This window comes from Emys orbicularis, chromosome 1, assembly GCF_028017835.1.
Source record: "Emys orbicularis isolate rEmyOrb1 chromosome 1, rEmyOrb1.hap1, whole genome shotgun sequence".
Taxonomy (NCBI): Eukaryota; Metazoa; Chordata; order Testudines; family Emydidae; genus Emys; species Emys orbicularis.
Window position 1 is genome coordinate 89,748,909 of NC_088683.1, and position 19,425 is coordinate 89,768,333.

Consider the following 19,425-nt stretch of genomic DNA (forward strand, 5'->3'; position numbering starts at 1 on the left):
CACCTTAGAGACTAACAAATTTATTTGAGCATAAGCTTTCGTGGGCTACAGCCCACTTCTTCGGATGCATAAAATGGAACACACAGAAAGAAGATATTTATACATACAGAAAACATGAAAAGGTGGAAGTAGCCATACCAACTGTAAGAGGCCAATCAACTGAGATGAGCTATCATCAGCAGGAGAAAAAAAAACTTTTGAAGTGATAATCGAGATGACCTATAGAAGGTGTGAGGAGAACTTAACATGGGGAAATAGATTCAATTAGTGTAATGACCCAACCATTCCCAGTCTTTGTTTAAACCTAAGTTAATTGTATCTAATTTGCATATTAATTCAAGTTCAGCAGTCTCTCTTTGGAGTCTGTTTTTGAAGTTTTTTTGTTGCAAAATTGCCACCTTCAAGTCTGTCACTGAATGGTTAGAGAGGTTGACGTGTTCTCCCACTGGTTTTTGAATGTTATGATTCCTGATGTCAGATTTGTATCCATTTATTCTTTTGCGTAGAGATTGTCCGGTTTGGCCAATGTATATGGCAGAGGGGCATTGCTGGCACATGATGGCATATAACACGTTGGTAGATGTGCAGGTGAACGAGCCCCTGATGGCATGGCTTCTACAATGTACTTGCCAGCAGCACAATAGTCCAATTATTTATAATTTGTTCTATCAAATTTATATAATCCTAATGATATATTCAGGGGCATACAATATATTATGCATGTCATGTTCTCTGCAAAGAATGTCAAAGACCACACTTTATCTCATGTAATTTACAAACATATGGACTTAATTCTCCATTGCCTCACACCTTGTGTAGTCATTTACACCTAAAACAGGTAAAATGTAGCAATTCTGATATGGTAGACTTTTACATTCACTTTACATGGGTGTAAATGAATATACTAGATCAGCGGTTCTCAAACTGTGGGTCGGGACCCCAAAGTGGATCACAACCCTGTTTTAATGGGGTCACCAGGACTGGCTTAGATTTGCTGGGGCCCGAGGCAGAAGCCCAAACCCCACCTCCTAGGGCCGAAGCCTGAGGACTTCAGCCCTGGGCAGCTGTGTTCAGTTTACAGGCCCCCTGCTTGGAGCTGAAGCCCTCAGGCTTCAGCTTTGGTCCCCACACCCGGGGCAGTGGGGTTCGGGCTTTGGCCCTCCCCCACCTAGGGCTCAGGCTTCCATCCCCGCTCCTGGGGTCATTTAGTAATTTTTGTTGTCAGAAGGGGGTCGTGGTGCAATGAAGTTTTAGAACCCCTGTACTAGATGTAAAGCAGAGGAGAATCAGGCCCATATATGTCGGCCAATTCCTAAATATTAGTGGTGATAAAGAGAAGAGTTCATAGCCCCACATTTTAAATAATTGGAAAACTCATATGGATATTTTATCTATAAATAAGTGACATAAGCTATCTGTGTACAATGTACAGCTAAGCTGGAGAGATACATGCTGAATACTTTGCAATATTCATCCCATGCCTTATTTGTACAACTCGCTTATCTCTAGATGAAGAAAACTATAAAATCTGGATATACAGTAATACTTCTGGGAATTCTTACGTTACTTATTAGCCTCTGAGACTCCAACATTAATAGTTGACTATATAGTCTCTACCTTCCCACACACGCTATTTCCTCCCACCATTTAACCATCTTTCCTGTCACTCAGGCTCACAACCTTGTTGCCACATGCCACTTCTCTTTCTTCTTCTCAACCACCACCATCTAGGCTGTTGCTAAATTTTGCAGTTCCTTCCTCTAAGTTATCCCCAAAATACGTCCCTTCCTCTATTGCTACAATTATGGCGTGATCATCTTTTGCAATCACTTCTGCAACCTTGATCTCTGGCTTCTTGGCCTTCTCAGATCTCAAATTGCATTCCTCAGGTCTGTCCAAGTTACTGCTGCTCAAACCGTATTTCTTGCCTCATATCCCAACTGTGTCACCCCTTGAGTGTTTGTATTGGCTTTTGATTGCCATCTGTAACATATTCAGACTCCACATTCTCAAACATTCCCCTGCCCTATATTCTCTAAATTTGGCAGACCTTTTACTCCCCTAGCCTTCTATTCACATTACTGACTGCATGCATAGGTGCTGGAACTAAGGGTGCTGCCTCGCCCACTGCCTTGAAGTAGTAATAACCCAAATACATGGTTTCTGCCTTCAGCACGCCCACTATAAAAATTGTTCCAGTCCCCCTGACTGCATGAGCAAAATCCTGCTCTCATTTACTCTCATATAAATCCAGAGTAACTCCACTGACTTCCAACTGAGTTATTCCAAATGCATGCAGATAACAGAACAATTTTGGAACCTAGACTTTTCCTTATATACCCTCACTTCCCATGACTAGACTATGCTCCCTGGCTCTACCTCACTCTTCTTAAAAATTCTCATAAAACTTTTGCTCAGTTTTGTATCATTGACCTTCATCCATGTCTCAAAGACAATGGCAGTATATTTTAATATACTAAATTTAAAAATAAAAAGGAGCTAGGCAAGATACTTTGTAACAAGCATCTCATGATATTTCACTGTTATAACCTTCACATTCTCATATTTAAATTGTTGTTTGCCAAATACTGGGAGAAATTGTGAAATACCTCTTCTGTAATTATGGTGGGGGGAGCTTTGTTTTTATTCCCATTTATGTTTCAATTTTAAACCAAGTATAAAAAGGAGATCATTAAGTTATTGGTCTCAATAAGGAGGTCTCCTTTTTCATATATTGTCTGACCAAGTTAAATAGTTTTAGTGGGCACCCAGTATTTCTATGCTAGTTCTTGTAATTAATTCCTATATATGTAGATTTCTGCTTCTGTTACCTTGATTCTTACATTTATTCTTTTGCTTAGAGACACAAATCAGACACAAATGAGACATCAAGAATTGTAACATTCAAAAACCAGTAGGAGAGCACTTCAGTCTCCCTGGACACAATAACAGACCTAAAAGTGGCCATTCTTCAACAAAAAAAACTTCAAAACCAGACTTCAACGAGAAACTGCAGAGCTGGACACTATCAAATTAGGCCTGAATAAAGACTGGGAGTGGCTGGGTCACTACAAAAAATAATTTCCCCTCTGTTGATACTCACACCTTCTTGTCAACTGTTGGGAATGGGCCACATTCATCATGATTGAATTGGCCTCATTAGCACTACAAAAAGTAATTTTCCTTCTGTTGATATTCACCCCTTCTTGTCAACTGGTGGTAATGGGACACATCCTCCCTAACTGAATTGGCCTCATTAGCATGGACCCCCCATTTGATCAGGCAACTCCCATCTTTTCATGTGCTGTATATTTATACCTGCCTACTGTATTTTCCACTCCATGCATCTGATGAAGTGGGTTATAGTCCACGAAAACTTATGCCCAAATAAATTTGTTAGTCTCTAAGGTTCCACAAGGACTCCTTGTTGTTTTTACTAACACAATCACTTTATTAAAAACTTAAATGTAACTTACAGTACATCTGTTGTATCTGGGATACCTTTATCAAAACAGATCTGACATGGCAAGAAAAGTCTGAAGTCCTGTCTCTAGCAGTAGCCTATGTTGTCTGATGCTTTGAAGAAAGGTGAAGGAACACCATAATGCACCTGATAAATCATGCAATGCTCAATACGGGAGGAAAAAATTCCTTCCTTCGTCTGCAGTGATCAGCAGATACCCTAAGGCTTGACTACTGAGTAGCCCCGTCTTATTGCTTTGAGACCCTCCAATGAGAGGTGCTAAATAAAAGCAAAGAATTCTTACTATTAGCATTAATTATCAATGTTATTACTAGTCATAAAATTATCCCAGCTCCTTTTAAAATCCAGCTACAGTATATAGGCCAAATTCTGACCTCAGTTACATCACTACAAATACAGAATAACTCTCCTGACTGCAATAGATTCCTTTGAACTTACTCTGGTTTAACTGAGAGTAGAATTTGGCCATTTGACTAAAACAATGAATTTCACAGATTAAGTAGTAGTATTTCCTTTTGTTTTAAATTTACCTGCCATTAACTCTGAGTGCACCTATAGCGGGGTGGTTGGATCCGTCAGCAGGCCTAGTGGTCTAGGCCTCTGACCCCAGTATTTCTGTTAGTTCAAGGTGTCCCAGCTTGCTGGATAAGGTCTTGCCTGGATTGACCTTTTTGATGGAAACCCCTAGCTCTGCCCTTATTGGGAACCAGGGTTTATAGTCTGGAGTAGATAGAGGGACCTGGGCCTTCCCACTCCACCGAGTCCCAACCCAGGGCCCTGAAAGTGAAATGCTGTGCACTGGCCTACGGACAACCACTCCAATTGCTCACCTTCCCCATGGCCACTTCCTGCTACCCCTTCATCTGAGTTTGGAGTGTGGTCATTGTAGACTTAAAGTCTTTGCTTCAAAATCCTCACGTTCTAGGGCCGATGCCCGTGGCATTCTCAAGCCCCTACCCCTGTTCTCCCTCCCTCTTGGGGAGTGTCTAAGAGTGGGGGACTCACAGCCAGGTCTCATGGCAGAAGCTTCCTCTTCCCTTAATGCAGAGTGGGGCTTCTCTAGTAAATGGCCTCTGTCCTTCCCCACTGCCTGGGGCTGATGAAGTTCCTTCCCTTTATGCTGGTTTTCTCCTCAGAAGTATGCTCGGCAGTGCCTAAGGTGCAGGGCCACCCTAGCCCAGTACTGCTCCAGCCCATCTCCTGTCCCCGCCTTAGCATGGGATTTATTTATTTTTACTAAACCCCTTGTCAAGGCTGTATCCCCACTTTGAACTTTAGGGTACAAGTGTGGGGGCCTGCATGAGGACTTCTAAGCTTAACTACCAGCTTAGTTCTGGTCCGCTGCCACCATTCCCTACCCATGGGAAGCTTTTAGAAACCTCTCACCAATTCCCTGGTGAATACAGATCCAAACTCCTTGGATCTTAAAACAAGGAGAAATTGACCCTTCCCCCCTCCTTCCTTTCACCAACTCCTGGTGAATACAGATCCAAACCCCCTTGGATCTTAAAACAAGGAGAAATCAATCAGGTTCTTAAAAAGAAGGCTTTTAATTAAAGAAAAAGGTAAAAATCATCTCTGTAAAATCAGTATGGAAAATAACTTTACAGGGTAATCAAACTTAAAGAGCTCAGAGGACCCCCCTCTGTCTTAGGTTCAAAGTACAGCAAACAAAGATAAACACTCTGGTAAAAGGTACATTTACAAGTTGAGAAAACAAAGTAAAACTAAGACGCCTTGCCTGGCTTTTTTACTTACAAGTTTGAAATATGAGAGACTTGTTTAGAAAGATGGGGAGAACCTGGATTGATGGCTGGTCCCTCTCAGTCCCAAGAGGGAACAACCCCTTAAAACAAAGAGCACACACAAAAGCCTTTCCCCCCCCCAAGATTTGAAAGTATCTTGTCCCCTTATTGGTCCTTTGGGTCAGGTGTCAGCCAGGTTACCCGAGCTTCTTAACCCTTTACAGGTAAAAGGATTTTGGAGTCTCTGGCCAGGAGGGATTTTAGTACTGTACACAGGAGAGCTGTTACCCTTCCCTTTATAGTTATGACACCCCTCACATAAATTCTATGTATTCTCCTTTCAAGCTTACTTAATTCATGGTTGCATTATATCTCCCTATACTGTATGTGAGCCCCTCCATATATTTAATGATCTTTTCTTCTTTTCTCGGGATCTTTTAAATCTGAGATATAGCTTTTTCAAGGAAAGACTTTCAAGTATAATCCAAAACCAGATTAAAAAAAAAAAATAATTGCTTTGAGATTAGACATTCAGTATATGTACCATGAGCATCTGAACTATTGTCTGTGTCTGACAGACTGCAAACTCTTTGGGGGCAAGAATTGGGTCTTCTCTTGTTTGTACAGCACTGAGTATGCCTGATAACTCTCAAAAATATATAAAATATAAAACTATAAGGTGCTGTGACCAAAAATTAACAGAGTATTCAAAATCAGAAAATACTATATCATTGATTAATATACTACAGGAAGCTTTTTATTATTTTAGTCTCTTTATTAATTCACCCATCTACCCTGTTTTCTTTGTTCTAATTTCATTACCCGTTTAAAAATATTTATGAACTACCTATGCATTTCTGTGGCAAATAATAAAATAAAAATCTCAAACCAAAGATAACTACTCAGGAGGAAACTCATTTCAAGTGAGCTGCTAAACTTTGGGAGAACTTCCCAGTTACAAGCTGCATGAAAAGAAGAGGCAACCAGCCTACAGGGGAGCTCTTCATGTTATATCAATGAATTGTGTGCGATAGCATAAACCTTTCTGACAGGGCCATATGTCTAAAAATAAATCCACAACCTCCTAAAACATTTGCTGAAATGGTGGTGTAATATACTTGGGGAAAAAGGGGAAAATCTCTGCTCCTAGGAGAATAAAATTACACCTCTAAGAAAGAAATCTTTTTTCTAAGTGTGACAAATCCAGACTTCAAAAACCCTCTAATGGTAAACACACAGGTACTTCGAGGTAAATGAAAGCCATCCTAAACCCATTTTGGACATCATAGATCAGATTAATCTCAGGTGAAATGCCACTAAATTAGAGCAAAGTTACATCTGGAATGAATTCAGCCCATAAAGGAAAGCACATACATGTCATGCATATGCCCAATATCAGTAAAACAAAAATTAGTATTGGACTCATGATGGTTATCATCATCTATTTAGATGCCACTATAAATTTGCTATTGAACTAATATATTTAGGTGGAACCCCAAACATTATAGAAATTATATATTTATATATTTGAGACAAATTAAACATAGGGAGAATTAATTCAAAACCCAACTATACATAGTCTAGTGTTTTATTTAATGGGACAGCAGATTGCTGCAAAGTTACCGCTCTCAAACTAATATGTTAGTATGAGTTCTGTAGTGCATCAAACATAAGCTGTTTGTCTTCACTTTTGCTGTCTATCCCCACCCTACCTATCACCTTTCATTCACTATCGAGTTGTCAACTCCTGCCTCCAATTGGCCAATGAGAAAGCCTCCATTGACCACTTGCTAATTTTTCAAACCAGCACATCTGGGCTTTCACCCATGCTGCCCACTGTATTTGGAAAGAACTCCCTATAAACATCCACAAAGCTACCTCATTATCCTCATTCAAATCCTTCCTCAAAATTCTCCTTTGGTTGATGCATACAAAAAGGTTGACAACAGTTAGGCTGCTCATGTGCTATGACCACTGCCTATCATGCTGACTAATATTATCTCATTGTTTCCTTGTACCCCCCATCTATCAGTATGTATTCATCTGTTGTCTCTTGTCTTATACTTATGGTGTAAGCTCTTTCAGGCAGGGATTGTCCTTCTGTTCTGTGTCCATACAGTGCCTAGTCCAATGGGTTCTGGTCCGTGACTAATAATTTCCATGGTGCCAATGATTTCAGTTCGCCAAGTAAATGAACTTTAAGCCCTAGTTACTGGTCCACCTTATACCCATTTTTATAAGGATAAAGTGGTACCGTGACTTCATCCTAGATTCATCTCTAAAATTAAAGTACATATTGTCCTGCCAAGATTATTTTAATGTTCCTGTGGAATCTCTTCTCCATAAGTTTATAAGCTCACTGAACATTTAGCATCACTCAAAGTCCACCTAACTCTTATTTGTCTTTGTTTCTTCTAGTCATCAGGCAATGCTATTACTACAAGAGGACCACATCTAACGATATGTTTGACTGAATTTCACATTGCTCTGACCTGGCTGGTCTGACTCATGTCAAGGCTCAGCTGGCTGGAATGATTTAGTTGGTTTTGGTCCTGCTGTTAGCAGGGGGCTGGACTAGCTGACCTCCTGAGGTCTCTTCCAACGCTAATCTTCTATGATTCTATAAAAGATATTACCTCATCCACCTTGTCCCTCTAATGGGAGAAGCAGACAGTTATGGTAAATCTAAACAAAGGAATACAGATGAGCAGAGCACCTCTCATTAAAGTACATGAACTGGATGCATTATATCAAGGTGCTAAGTTTAACGATGCTGTCAGTTAAAGAGAGGAAGCAATTGCTATAACCTAAACACACTAAACTACAATTAAAGTATAGCATTACAGATATATAACTAACCACTGTGAAAACAGCCTTATGCCAACATGCCTACACATATCTAATTAAAATACTTCCTTAATTAAGTACTTATAATTTATCTGTTTTCTGCCATTGAGGAGGGAGAATATTAACAGCTTTGGAGGAAGACTGCTTTGCCAAAGCTGCAACCATATGGCAGCAAACAGAGAAAAGGGCCAGCCCAACAAGTCTTCCTTCATACAAAGAAAGTTTGATGTCTTTTAAGCCAAATTCTAGCAGAATTTACGAGCAGAAGCACCCTGGAGGAAGGGAAGATTCCATGTTTGAGTATTGGTATCCCATCATTTAGCATGTGCAGAACAGATGGGGGAAGGAGAGGAAGCTGGACTCCTAGCTTCTGGGAAGCATGGGTCTGAAAAGCTCACCTACAGGCTACAGTCTTATAGAATGTAGCATGAGCTCTTCTTGCTCTCATTCAGCTTCTTTGGCCATGGTCCCACCCTCACACTCCATTCCTTCCCAATGGGAGAACCTAGTGCTACTATCTCCACTTTACTCTCCCACTCCTTGTGCTCAAGAATGTGTTTGGTCCCTGCAGAGTGGAAAGGTGGCTTGTTGCAATCTTTCCTCACCTGCAGCACACCCATTTGACTAGGAGCAATCCAGACTTTTAAAAAAGAATAGTGTGTGCTATTCTAAACACCCACAGCCTAACTCTGTCAGGTGCAAATGGTAGTGGGGAAATGTGGCTATGGATATGCCTTTTTGCAGTAAGGAGCACCACCTAGCACATTAGCCAGCCAAGAAGTTTAATGCTCAAGGGGAAGATGCCTCTCGTATGGGTACATGGAATGTGAGAGAGAAGCTTCCTGCACCATTTCACACCCTCTTTCAATACATCTAGGCAGGAGCAAACACAATAACACTTATGATTATTAAACTGCAAATGAACCACAACCTCTGGGACCTATTCTACACACGTAGGTCCCTCAAATGTCCAAGTGGACCCCAAGATGATTGTGAGTGCCAAACACTCAGTGGGGCCACTGGACAACTGAGGTGCTAAAGGAGCACTCAGGGAACACAAGGCTGTGGCAGAGTAGCTAGATGAATTCTTTGCATCGGTCTTCACTGCAGAGGATGTGAGGGAGAATCTCAAACCTGAGCCATTCTTTTTAAGTGACAAATCCAAGGAACTGTTCCAGATTGAGGTATAGAGGACGTTTTGGAACAAACCAATAAATAAAACCGTAATAAGTCAGCAGGACCAGATGGTATTCACCCAAGAGTTCTGAAAGAACTGAAATATGAAATTTCGGAACTGATAACTGTAGTATGTAACCTATTGCTTAAATCAGCCTCTGTACCAGATGACTATCGGACAGGTAACGTGATGCTGATTTTTAAAAAAGGCTCCAGAGGCAGTCCTTCTAATTACAGGCTGGTAAGTCTAACTTCAGAACCAGGCAAGTTGGTTGAAACTATAGTAAAGAATAGAATTATCAGATACATACATAAACATGATATGTTGGGGGAGGCAACATGGCATTTGTAAAGGGAAATCATGCCTCACCAATCTATTAGAATTTGTTGAGGGGGTCAACAAGCATGTGGACATGGGTGATCCAGTGGACACAGCATATTTCAACTTTCAGAAAACCTTTGATAAGGTCCCTCACCAAAGACTCTTAAGCAAAGTAAGCAGTCATGGGATAAGAGGGAAGGTCCTCTCATGGATCAATAACTGGTTAAAAGATAGGAAACAAAGGGTAGGAATAAATGGTCAGTTTTCAGAGTGGAGAGTGGTAAATAGTAGGGACCCCCAAAGATCTGTACTGGGACCAGTGCTGTTCAACATATTCATAAAAGATCTGAAAAAGGGTTAAACAATGAGATGGCAAAGTTGGCAGTTTATACAATATTATGCAAGATAGATAAGTCCAAAGCGGACTACGAAGAGTTACAATGGGATATCACAAAACTGGGTGACAGGGCAACGACAGATAAAATACAACATTGATAAATGCAAAGAAATGAAGAAGAAAGATTTTGGAGTCATCATGGATAGTTCTCTGAAAACATCTGCTCAATGTGCAGTCATAGTCAAAAAAAAGCAAACAGAATGTTAGGAAGCACTAGGAAAGGGATAAATATTAAGATGGAAAATATCATAATGCCACTAGATGAATCCATGGTACACCCAGACCTTGAATACTGCATGCAGTTCTGGTTGCTCCATCTCAAAAAAAGATAATATAATTGGAAAAAAAATAGAGAAAGGCAACAAAAATGATTACTGGTATGGAACAGCTTCCATATGAGGAAAGATTTAAAAAGGCTGGGATTGGTCTTCTTAGAAAAGAGACGACTAACGGGGGATATGATAGAGGTCTATAAAATCATGAATGCTGCGAAGAAAGTGAATAGGGAAATGTTGTTTACCCCTTTCACCTAACACAAGAACCAAAAGTCACCCAATGAAATTAATAGGCAACAGGTTTAAAACAAACAGAAGGAAGTACTTCTTCAACACAACATACAGTCAACCTGTGGAATTCAGTGCCACCGGATGTTCTGAAGGCCAAAACCATAACTGAGTTAAAAAAAAATAGATAAGTTCATGGAGGATAGGTCCATCAATGGTTATTAGCCAAGATGGTCAGGGACGCAACCCCATGCTCTGCGTGTCCCCAAATCTCAGATTGCCAGAAACTGGGATTGGATGGCAGGGGATTGATTACTTTATAAACTGCCCTGTTCTGTTCCTTCCCTCTGAAGCATCTGGCACCAGACACTGTTGGAAGACAGGATACTAGGTTATATGGACCACTGGTCTGACCCTCTATGGCTATTCTTATGTTCTTCAAACTTGCTTTGATGTGGAACCATCCAGGATTAGCCTAACTCATCACTCATTTAAATACTAGATCCCTGAAGCATTCTAATTTCTAGTATGATGTACTTCCTATTCCTTGTGTTCAAGAGTCATTTCTCCCCAAAGTGGCTAAGTCTCTTAGTTATTCCCTTTCAAGTAACTTTCAGAAATAAACAAACTCTGAGCCCCATATCTCTGCATTGCTGCTGGGCAACCATGAATCTCTCATTAATCTGGAAACACTACTCTGCACTCCTTGAAAGAAAAAATTATGTAGAAAAATGTGCGTATAATCAGGCAAAAGAAAATGTGAATTTGAATCTTATTATTAATTATTATTATTATTTTACAGGGAAATGCAGATGGTTGATATTTCAGCTTATTTGCTTTTCTAAAGACTTGCAGGATGTATATTACTAATCAAATTTAAGTATCTTGTCTGCCAAAAATAAAAAACAGCTGTTTAGTTGATTAAACTCCACCTCTAGATTGGCTGCAGTTAACTCACGTTATCATAATAATCATCACAGCGCAGATTTATATTTAGCCTTTCTATTATTAATGCAAGTCATATATTTCATACTCAAAAATATCATTCAATGAAAGTGAGATACTATGCAATATCAAAAACCTTTTCATACTTGTTAAACCAAGTGTATGTGTGTGTAAATTTCATTTAACTGCTGTCTCTACTAACATATATTGAAAATACCATATCATACTAATAAATGAAGACAAATAAAAATGAAGTGTACCATTTCATATTACATTTCAGAGTGTATATTATTTGAATGTTTATTGATTGTTAAGTTAAATTACTAGAAAAGAAAACTGATGTTTCCTGAAAATTATACAAAATAACCTAACCACTTTTAAACAAATGAACGTAACATTCGCAGAAATCTTTCTGACTTCTACAGTGAACTCTAATTAGTAATTCATCATTTTCAGTCTGCATCTCTATAACTCTCTTACAAAGACATTTAAATAAAACTACAAGAGATTTGCTATATCAATGAAATTTAGAAAATTCACTATTTTAAAATATGAGATTATATAAACAATTGTCACTTAGTATTATATTAATTTTCCTATATAAATATAGGCTTGAGCTGTGTTCAGTGCAGGATCTGGGAGTGGGAGAGGAAAGACATGATGGCTTTCTTCTACCTTTGTGCATGACTTGAACTTGGGTCTCTTACAACATTCTAGGTGAGTGCCCTAACTACGAAGCTGTAGAGTCATATTCCCACACTCGATCCACTGCTGTAAAGCTTATAAGGAAAGCAGCTGCAACACCACGTCTTCCTCCAGCTGTTTTGGGAATTCTTTGCTTTGTTCTTGTCAAAACACCTGAAAATCTAAATTTTTGGGGTCAAAACAAAACATTTCATTTTGACATTACTGAAAAAATTTGACTTTTTTGGTTCAGCTCAAACATCTGGCAAACTCGACACTAATCTGCAAAAAGTTTCAGTCAACCTGAAACTGCATTGTTTGATGAATAAACTATTTGTCTGAAAATTTTCACTCATCTCTAATTATTTATTATTTGTATTACTGTATTACTGTGCCTAGTAGCCCCAGCCACAGACCAGCACCTTGTTGTGATCGGAGCTACACAAAACAGAGCAAAGAGACAGGCCAAAGTAGAAGATACTGCTAGCATTCAAATTAAATCTCATTCAGATATAATAGCTTTAAAAGATTTAATCATATCATATCAAATATAAATAAATAAATAAATAAATAAAATAAGTAAAAGTAAGAAAGAAAGATCTTGGAAATGTTAGAGTATGTAATAAGAACTATTTAATATCACTGAGATCTTGCTGCTTCTTTATATGCTTTTTGGATATACAAGATGATTCTGTGATGAGTTCTCCCTGCTAAACTAGTTTTTTCCCCTTTACTCCTTTTTTAGATGGCTCTCTCCCTGCATGCATTCTTTGAAGCATGACAATAAAAGCCAGCTGTTTGATTTTAGAGGAGTTTCTGTCTTGTACACTGGTATTTCTTGAAAAGGTGCCATTATCACAGCCCTCTAAGATGCAGGTAAATCAAGCAATGTTCTTTCTGTGTATGTGTTTTAAAAAGCGTAACCTTATCTAGCTGAAGTCTTTTTCAAATGTACTGTGTAAGGAAAGGTGAATTCAAACTGGAGCAGGTGCAGGGAAAGGCTTCTAGGATGGTCCGAGGAATGGAAAACCTACCTCATGAGAGGAGACTCAAAGAGCTTGACTTGTGTAGCCTAACCAAAAGAAGAGTGAGGGGAGAAATGATTCCTCTTTATAAACACATCAGAGGGATAAATACCAGGGAGGGAGAGCACCAATGTTGACACAAGAACAAATTGATATAAACTAGCCATCAACAAATTTAGGCTTGAAATTAGACAAAGATTTCTAAATGTCAGAGGAGTAAAGTTCTGGAACAGCCTTCCATGGAGAGCAGTGGGGGCAAAAAACCCACCTGGCTTCAAGACTGAGCATGATAAGTTTAAGGAGATGATGGTATGATGCAACTGCCTATGACATGTAGCTGATCTGCAACTGCTAACAGCTGGTGATGGGACATTAGATGGAGAAAGCTCTCAGTTACTACAGAGAATTCTTATAAAGTGAAAATTGTAATGGTGATGCTGTTTGTAGCAAGCTCTGAAAGAGACTGGCACTTCTTTAAAGGGAGCTTTGTTTGCATTAAAGATGGTTAGATTAGAAAAATATAGTCTTACTTTGTTCATTTGTATACTTCTGATTCTTCACTGATGGTGGAATTATATAATGGAGCTCAGCTGAATTTACACTGATAAAGAAAAGGTGGTACAGGAAAAGCTGAGTTGTCAGCCAGCTGCAAACTGAAAGGAAGGAAGCTGAGACCCACAGAGGCTCTTTTGGAACAGAAGAGTGAACAACACAGTAGATCTCCTGCCAGTTGAAAGGGCTGGAGAACCAAATGTCACATGTGAGTGTCAGGAAAGAGTATGGAACATAATGGCCACTGATAAGGCATAAAGCACAGGTGCTCGATGGCTAGAATTATTGGGAGGCTTACCTGACAGTTTAAAAAAAATCACAGGGAAAATGAACGTCTGGTCACAAGAAGTGATGGGAGCCTATCTGCATATAATGAAGCTATGTAACCTTATGTGCCTTTTAGCATTTCTTTTGTTGTTCCCTTTCCCCTAGCCCCCCCACCCCCATCCCTTTTCTTGTGTTTCTTCATATTGAGGCTCTGATTTTGGTTGAGGTCTCTGAGTGCTACTATAGTCCAAACTAATAACAATCATTGTCATCCTGGCTGGAGAAGCCTTACCATGGCTTAAGAAACAATTCCTTGTCTAGAGGTCCTCTACCCATAATTCTGCTTAAGAGCAATACAAATTCTAGAAAGTCAGCACAACATGCTTTTTCAGTCTCTCTTAATTTCACCTTCCTGGTTTTCCCACCATACTGATCATTCTCTTCCAGAAACAAATCTGCATGTGCCATGTACTTTTTTGTAACCATATTTGCATTCAAGTCTGTTATTTTCCCAGATTTCCTTTTTACTGACTAGCAATTACTTCTGCCTAATTAATAAGCTGCATAGTCTTCTCTAGTATAGACACCAGTATTGCTCCATGAAATAGCTAGCTATTGGAATACTCTGTTTTATTTTACCTAAATGATAAAATGCATAATCCCTGCCCAATATAGGCACGTGTTATGCCATGAAAGAGCTAACAGGGATTTTCCAACAGTGGTGTGGCACCAAGCTCTTTCCCAAAGATCAAATTACTCCCCATGCAACTCTTTCTTCCACCAGCATTGGGAGTTGAAATGATAAATAATTTCTAAAATCTGATCTCTCAGCTCAGTAACATAGATTTATACTGACATGTCAACATGGTAGCTATGACTTAGATACCTCAGGTTTGTCTATACTAGGAAAAGTTTGAAAAATTTCCCACTGTTGCTAACACCAGTCTCTGTCAGCACAAGCTGTCAGCACCATTTTCGGCAGTGTCGAAGATTTGCTTCAAGCAGGGTTAGATAACATGGTGCTTAAAACAGTGTCACCAGCTGGCGGGCTGTCTACACTAGGGATCCCAACATTGTCGACAACAGACTCATCTGAATGAGTTTTAAATGTTTTCCCTATTGAAGACAATAACTTTTTCTCTGCTAAGGTTTCAAAACAACATTAATGATTCCAATATGCCATTTACAGTGATGATTCTGGAATAGCTGGCATACTGCATCTGTGAAAGTGAATGAAATGAATTCTGTCCACTGGTATTAAAATAAATATAAGATGATTTCAACATATTGGGTTACTTAGCAGAATTCTATCACCAATTTTCCTAGGGGTCCTAAAAGCAAGCTTATTAAGCAATTATTTAGAAAAGAAAAGAAAGATTTTCTTTCTTACCTGCAGTATCATCATTCATCTCCTCTAGCCCAGTGTTAATTCCAGCATCTATGGAACTCATTATTTTATCAATCTGCAAAAGAGAAAGCAGGAAAAATATCTCAAACTCATCTATTGTATTTTATTACAATTTTTCAAGCAGAGAAACTAGGGCATTATTATTGTTATAAAAAACAATAATACAATCAATAAGATCGCAAAGAAAAATGTAAAGGCCAACTTCTTCACAGTTGAATTTTTATTTTTCCTTTTTATTTTCCTATTCACAAACTCCTATTCACATATAACCGTATCAGTATATTTTCAACTACTTTGTCATACTTTAGATGTATGTAATATAAATAATGAATAAGTTAAGATATATAAATGGTGACAATTTAGCGTAACAAACAGAAGGCTAAGAGGTGAATTGATCACAGTTTATAAGAACAAAAATTTGATAATAGACTCCTCAGTGTAGCAGACAAAGGTATAACAAGATCCAATTCAGACTGGAAATAAGACACAAATTTTGAGCAGTGAGAATAATTAACCATTTGGATCAACTTTCCAAGATGGATTCTCCATCACTAGCAATTTTTAAATCATTAAATATTTTCTAAAAAATATGCTCGAATTTATTAAGGAATTAATTCAGGGAAGTTCTATGAACAGTGTTATACAGGAGGTCAGACTAGATGAACCCAATAGCCCCTTTTGCCTTTATAATCTATGAAATGGGAACTTAATTTGTAGGCTGCAATGAAGCTCCGAGTTGTTTGATGATGTTTGTAAACCATTAGTGCACTATATAAACAGCAATGCTAATTGTTAGTCCATGACACCCATTATAGGCTATTGGCTCCTCAGCTGTCACCTCTCTTGCGTGGAGACCTGCCTCTCTTTCCCACTTCGCTGTGGCTATTCCAGACTGTACAGTTCCTTGCCTACACTGTGATATTCTCAGCAAGCCAGAATGCCTAAAGAGGCCAGCATCTGTGCTTTGCTTTCTCTCTGAAGGCTTATGAACAGTGTAATTGACAGTGGTTATAAATCACCTCATTGACCAGTATAAATAAGCACAGGTATTCTTAAGGTAAAAAGCATTACACAGAAAACATAAAAACAATAAAAAAAAATCCCTGGCCCACAATGATATGTAAACTTAATACAGTAAGATCTCCCAAAGATATTGCAGGAAATTGACATATCTGTCACACTAATGGATAGAGATATTGGTTTGGGTTATTAAGCATCACCTTGCTTGTTCATTTAAAATTGTAGGGTAATTTTCTGAATCCTCTATTTATTTGTTTGTTTGTTTTTCCAAGCCTACTGATGGAAAATATAATTGTGCTGTGGCGTGATATGAGTTGTGAGGCCATATTGCATTCCTCGCAAGATGCCTTTGCACATTTGTTAATTTATAAGTTTTTACTAGTTTCATAGATTCCAAGGCCAGAGGGACCATTGTGATCCTGTAGTCTGACCTCCTGTATAACACAAGCCATCCAGAGAATTTCTCCAAAATAATTCCAAAAACATATCATTTAGAAAAAAAAAATCCAATGTTGATTTAAAAATTGCTAGTGATGGCAATCCTTGGTTAATTGTTCCACTGATTAATTATTCTCACTGTTAAAAAAATGCCTTATTTCCAGTCTCAGTTTGTCTAGCTTCAGATTCCAGCCACTGGATTGTTTTATAGATTTCTCTGCTAGACTGAAAATCCCATTATTAAATATGTGTTCCCTATGTTGGTACTTATAGACTGTAACAATCTTTTCTTTGTTAAGCTAAATAGTCTGAGCTCCTTGAGTCTATCACTATAGGGTATGTTCTTTAGTCCTTTAATCATTCTCGTGACTCTTCTCTGAATCCTCTTCAATTTATCAACATCCTTCTTGAATTGTGGGCACCAGAACTGGACATATTCTAGCAGTAAAATAACCTCTCTACTCCTATGCATAAATTCCCCTATTTATGCATCCAATTATTGCATTAGCTCTTTGGGCCACAGCGTTGCACTGGGAGCTCATGTTCTGCTGATTATCCACCATAACCTCAAAATCTTTTTCAGAGACACTGTTTCCCAGAATAGAGTCCCCTATCCTGTAAATATGGCCTACATTCTTTGTTCCTACATGTATACATTCAGCAGTATTAAAGCACACCTTGTTTGCTTGCGCCCAATTTACCAAGCAATCCAGATCACTATGTATAAGTGACCTGTCATCTTTATTATTTACCACTCCCCAATTTTTATGTCATCTGCAAATCTTATCAGTGATGATTTTATATTTTCTTTCAGATCATTGATAAAAATGTTAAAGGGCATAGAGCCACGACCCAGTCCCCACTAGAAACACGCCTGCTAAATGACATTTTGAGATCTATCAGTTAGCCAGCTTTTAATCCATTTAATGTGTTCCATTTTAATTTTAAATTGTTGTTGTTTTTAAAACAAAATGTCACACAGCACCAAGTCAAACCCCTTACAGAAGTATATTACATCAACATTATTACCTATCTCAACCACACTTGTAATCTCATAAAAAAGAGACACCAAGTTAGTTTGACAGGATCTATTTTTAATAAACCCATGTTGATTTTGATTAACTATATACCCTCCTTGAATTCTTTATTAATTTAATCCTATATTCTTCCTCCTGCCCCCTTCCAAGAAAGACCATAAAACCAAAAAGTGGGTCCAAGGGCTGGCATGGTACAATAAGTGAGAAAGCATGATGACAATAAGTAAAAAGTGTTTGGAAATAGAATAATTTTTTGTTTGTTTGTTCATATATTTAATGTTAGGAAAGAAGAGTTCTACTTTTTCCTATGTGATAATACCAGTGACAGGAGAAAAATCAGAGTGATGATATAAAAATCCCAGCATCTGCAATTTTAGAACCACTACACAATTTTTGGTAAATGAAGTTTTCATTTTTAAAGGGTCAAATTTTGATCTCAGTAACTTCATGATTTCCCTAAAATGTATACCAGTGACTGAGATTATAATGTGACTCTAAGCATCTTTTCATTGAGAAGATATAGCCTTGACAATTCAAGCCACCTTGTTGGGACCCTATTAAATCAGCTGTAAAAGTGACCTGCAATAACCTTTTTAAAAATTGAGTTTTTTTCTGAGACAAAAGGAGAGTGTGAAAGTTTTGGGGTTCTTTTCAATTTTTTTTTTTTTGCCTTTTTAATATTTTTAAATACCCTGGAGCTTGTCTCCACTGGAGTTAGTTCATGTAGTAGCATTACAGTGCAAACAGTGAGGGTAGATGATAGAGGTGCACTGGTGTAAAAAATGACCTGCACCAGAAAATGGCTTAGCCCAGTTTCAAACCCTTGTATGCAAAAGAAGCAAACAAATAAAACCTGAATGTAGACAAGCTTTAGAATATCAATCTCTGTTGTCCTTGGTTTTACTAGAGAAGCTAATGGGTATCTCTGAGGGTATGCACTGTTAGTTTTTACATTTTAATTGAAAAGAAGTGGTGGCATAACTTTAACTAAAATGTTCTCTCTCTATAATGTTAGTCAGTCATTGACATCAAATAGGTGATAACATTATTTTTAAAAGAATCTTTAAACAGGGACTAAAAGGCCTTCCCCTCTCAACTGCTCAGTTTTCACCCTCTTGAATCTTGTGATATCATCACTTTACTAGTCATTAGAGAATCTTCCAGGAAAGATAGGACATAAATTTCTAATTTTGAAAAACAAGTGTAAAAAATAAAACAAACCAAACCCCCAAACCCCTCCACACCTTTCATGCCTTCTTTATAGGTCATTAATTGGGGGGCGTATGTGTGGGGAGAGATACTACCCTTAAAGAAAGGCGACTGAAGCTACACAACAGTTGCAAAGTTTCAAATGTCCCCCTCTACCAACTCATTCAGCACAATAAGATGGGAACTTCAGTGTCTACTGGGGACAAGTTATATGCTTAACATTTGTCACAGCAGTAAGGAAAAAACTCAATTAGAGTAAAGACGCTATAAAAATATTGAAAACTTTAAACCAAATTCTGAAACTACAGAAAAATGTCCTTCAAACGCACCACAAAAGCAGCATTAACGCATACCCACATCCCAAAT

At 38.3% G+C, this 19,425-nt stretch overlaps 1 protein-coding gene across 4 annotated transcripts in view; it reads right to left on the reverse strand.

The window, feature by feature from the left end:
* ANKS1B (ankyrin repeat and sterile alpha motif domain containing 1B) overlaps nt 1-19,425 on the reverse strand; it is a 753,819-nt gene that overhangs the window by 318,640 nt on the left and 415,754 nt on the right. For all 4 annotated transcript variants that reach the window (XM_065423481.1, XM_065423480.1, XM_065423479.1 and 1 more), the window contains exon 15: nt 15,338-15,410. In XM_065423481.1, coding sequence (XP_065279553.1) covers nt 15,338-15,410 — 73 coding nt within the window. The remainder of the gene's footprint in view (nt 1-15,337; nt 15,411-19,425) is intronic.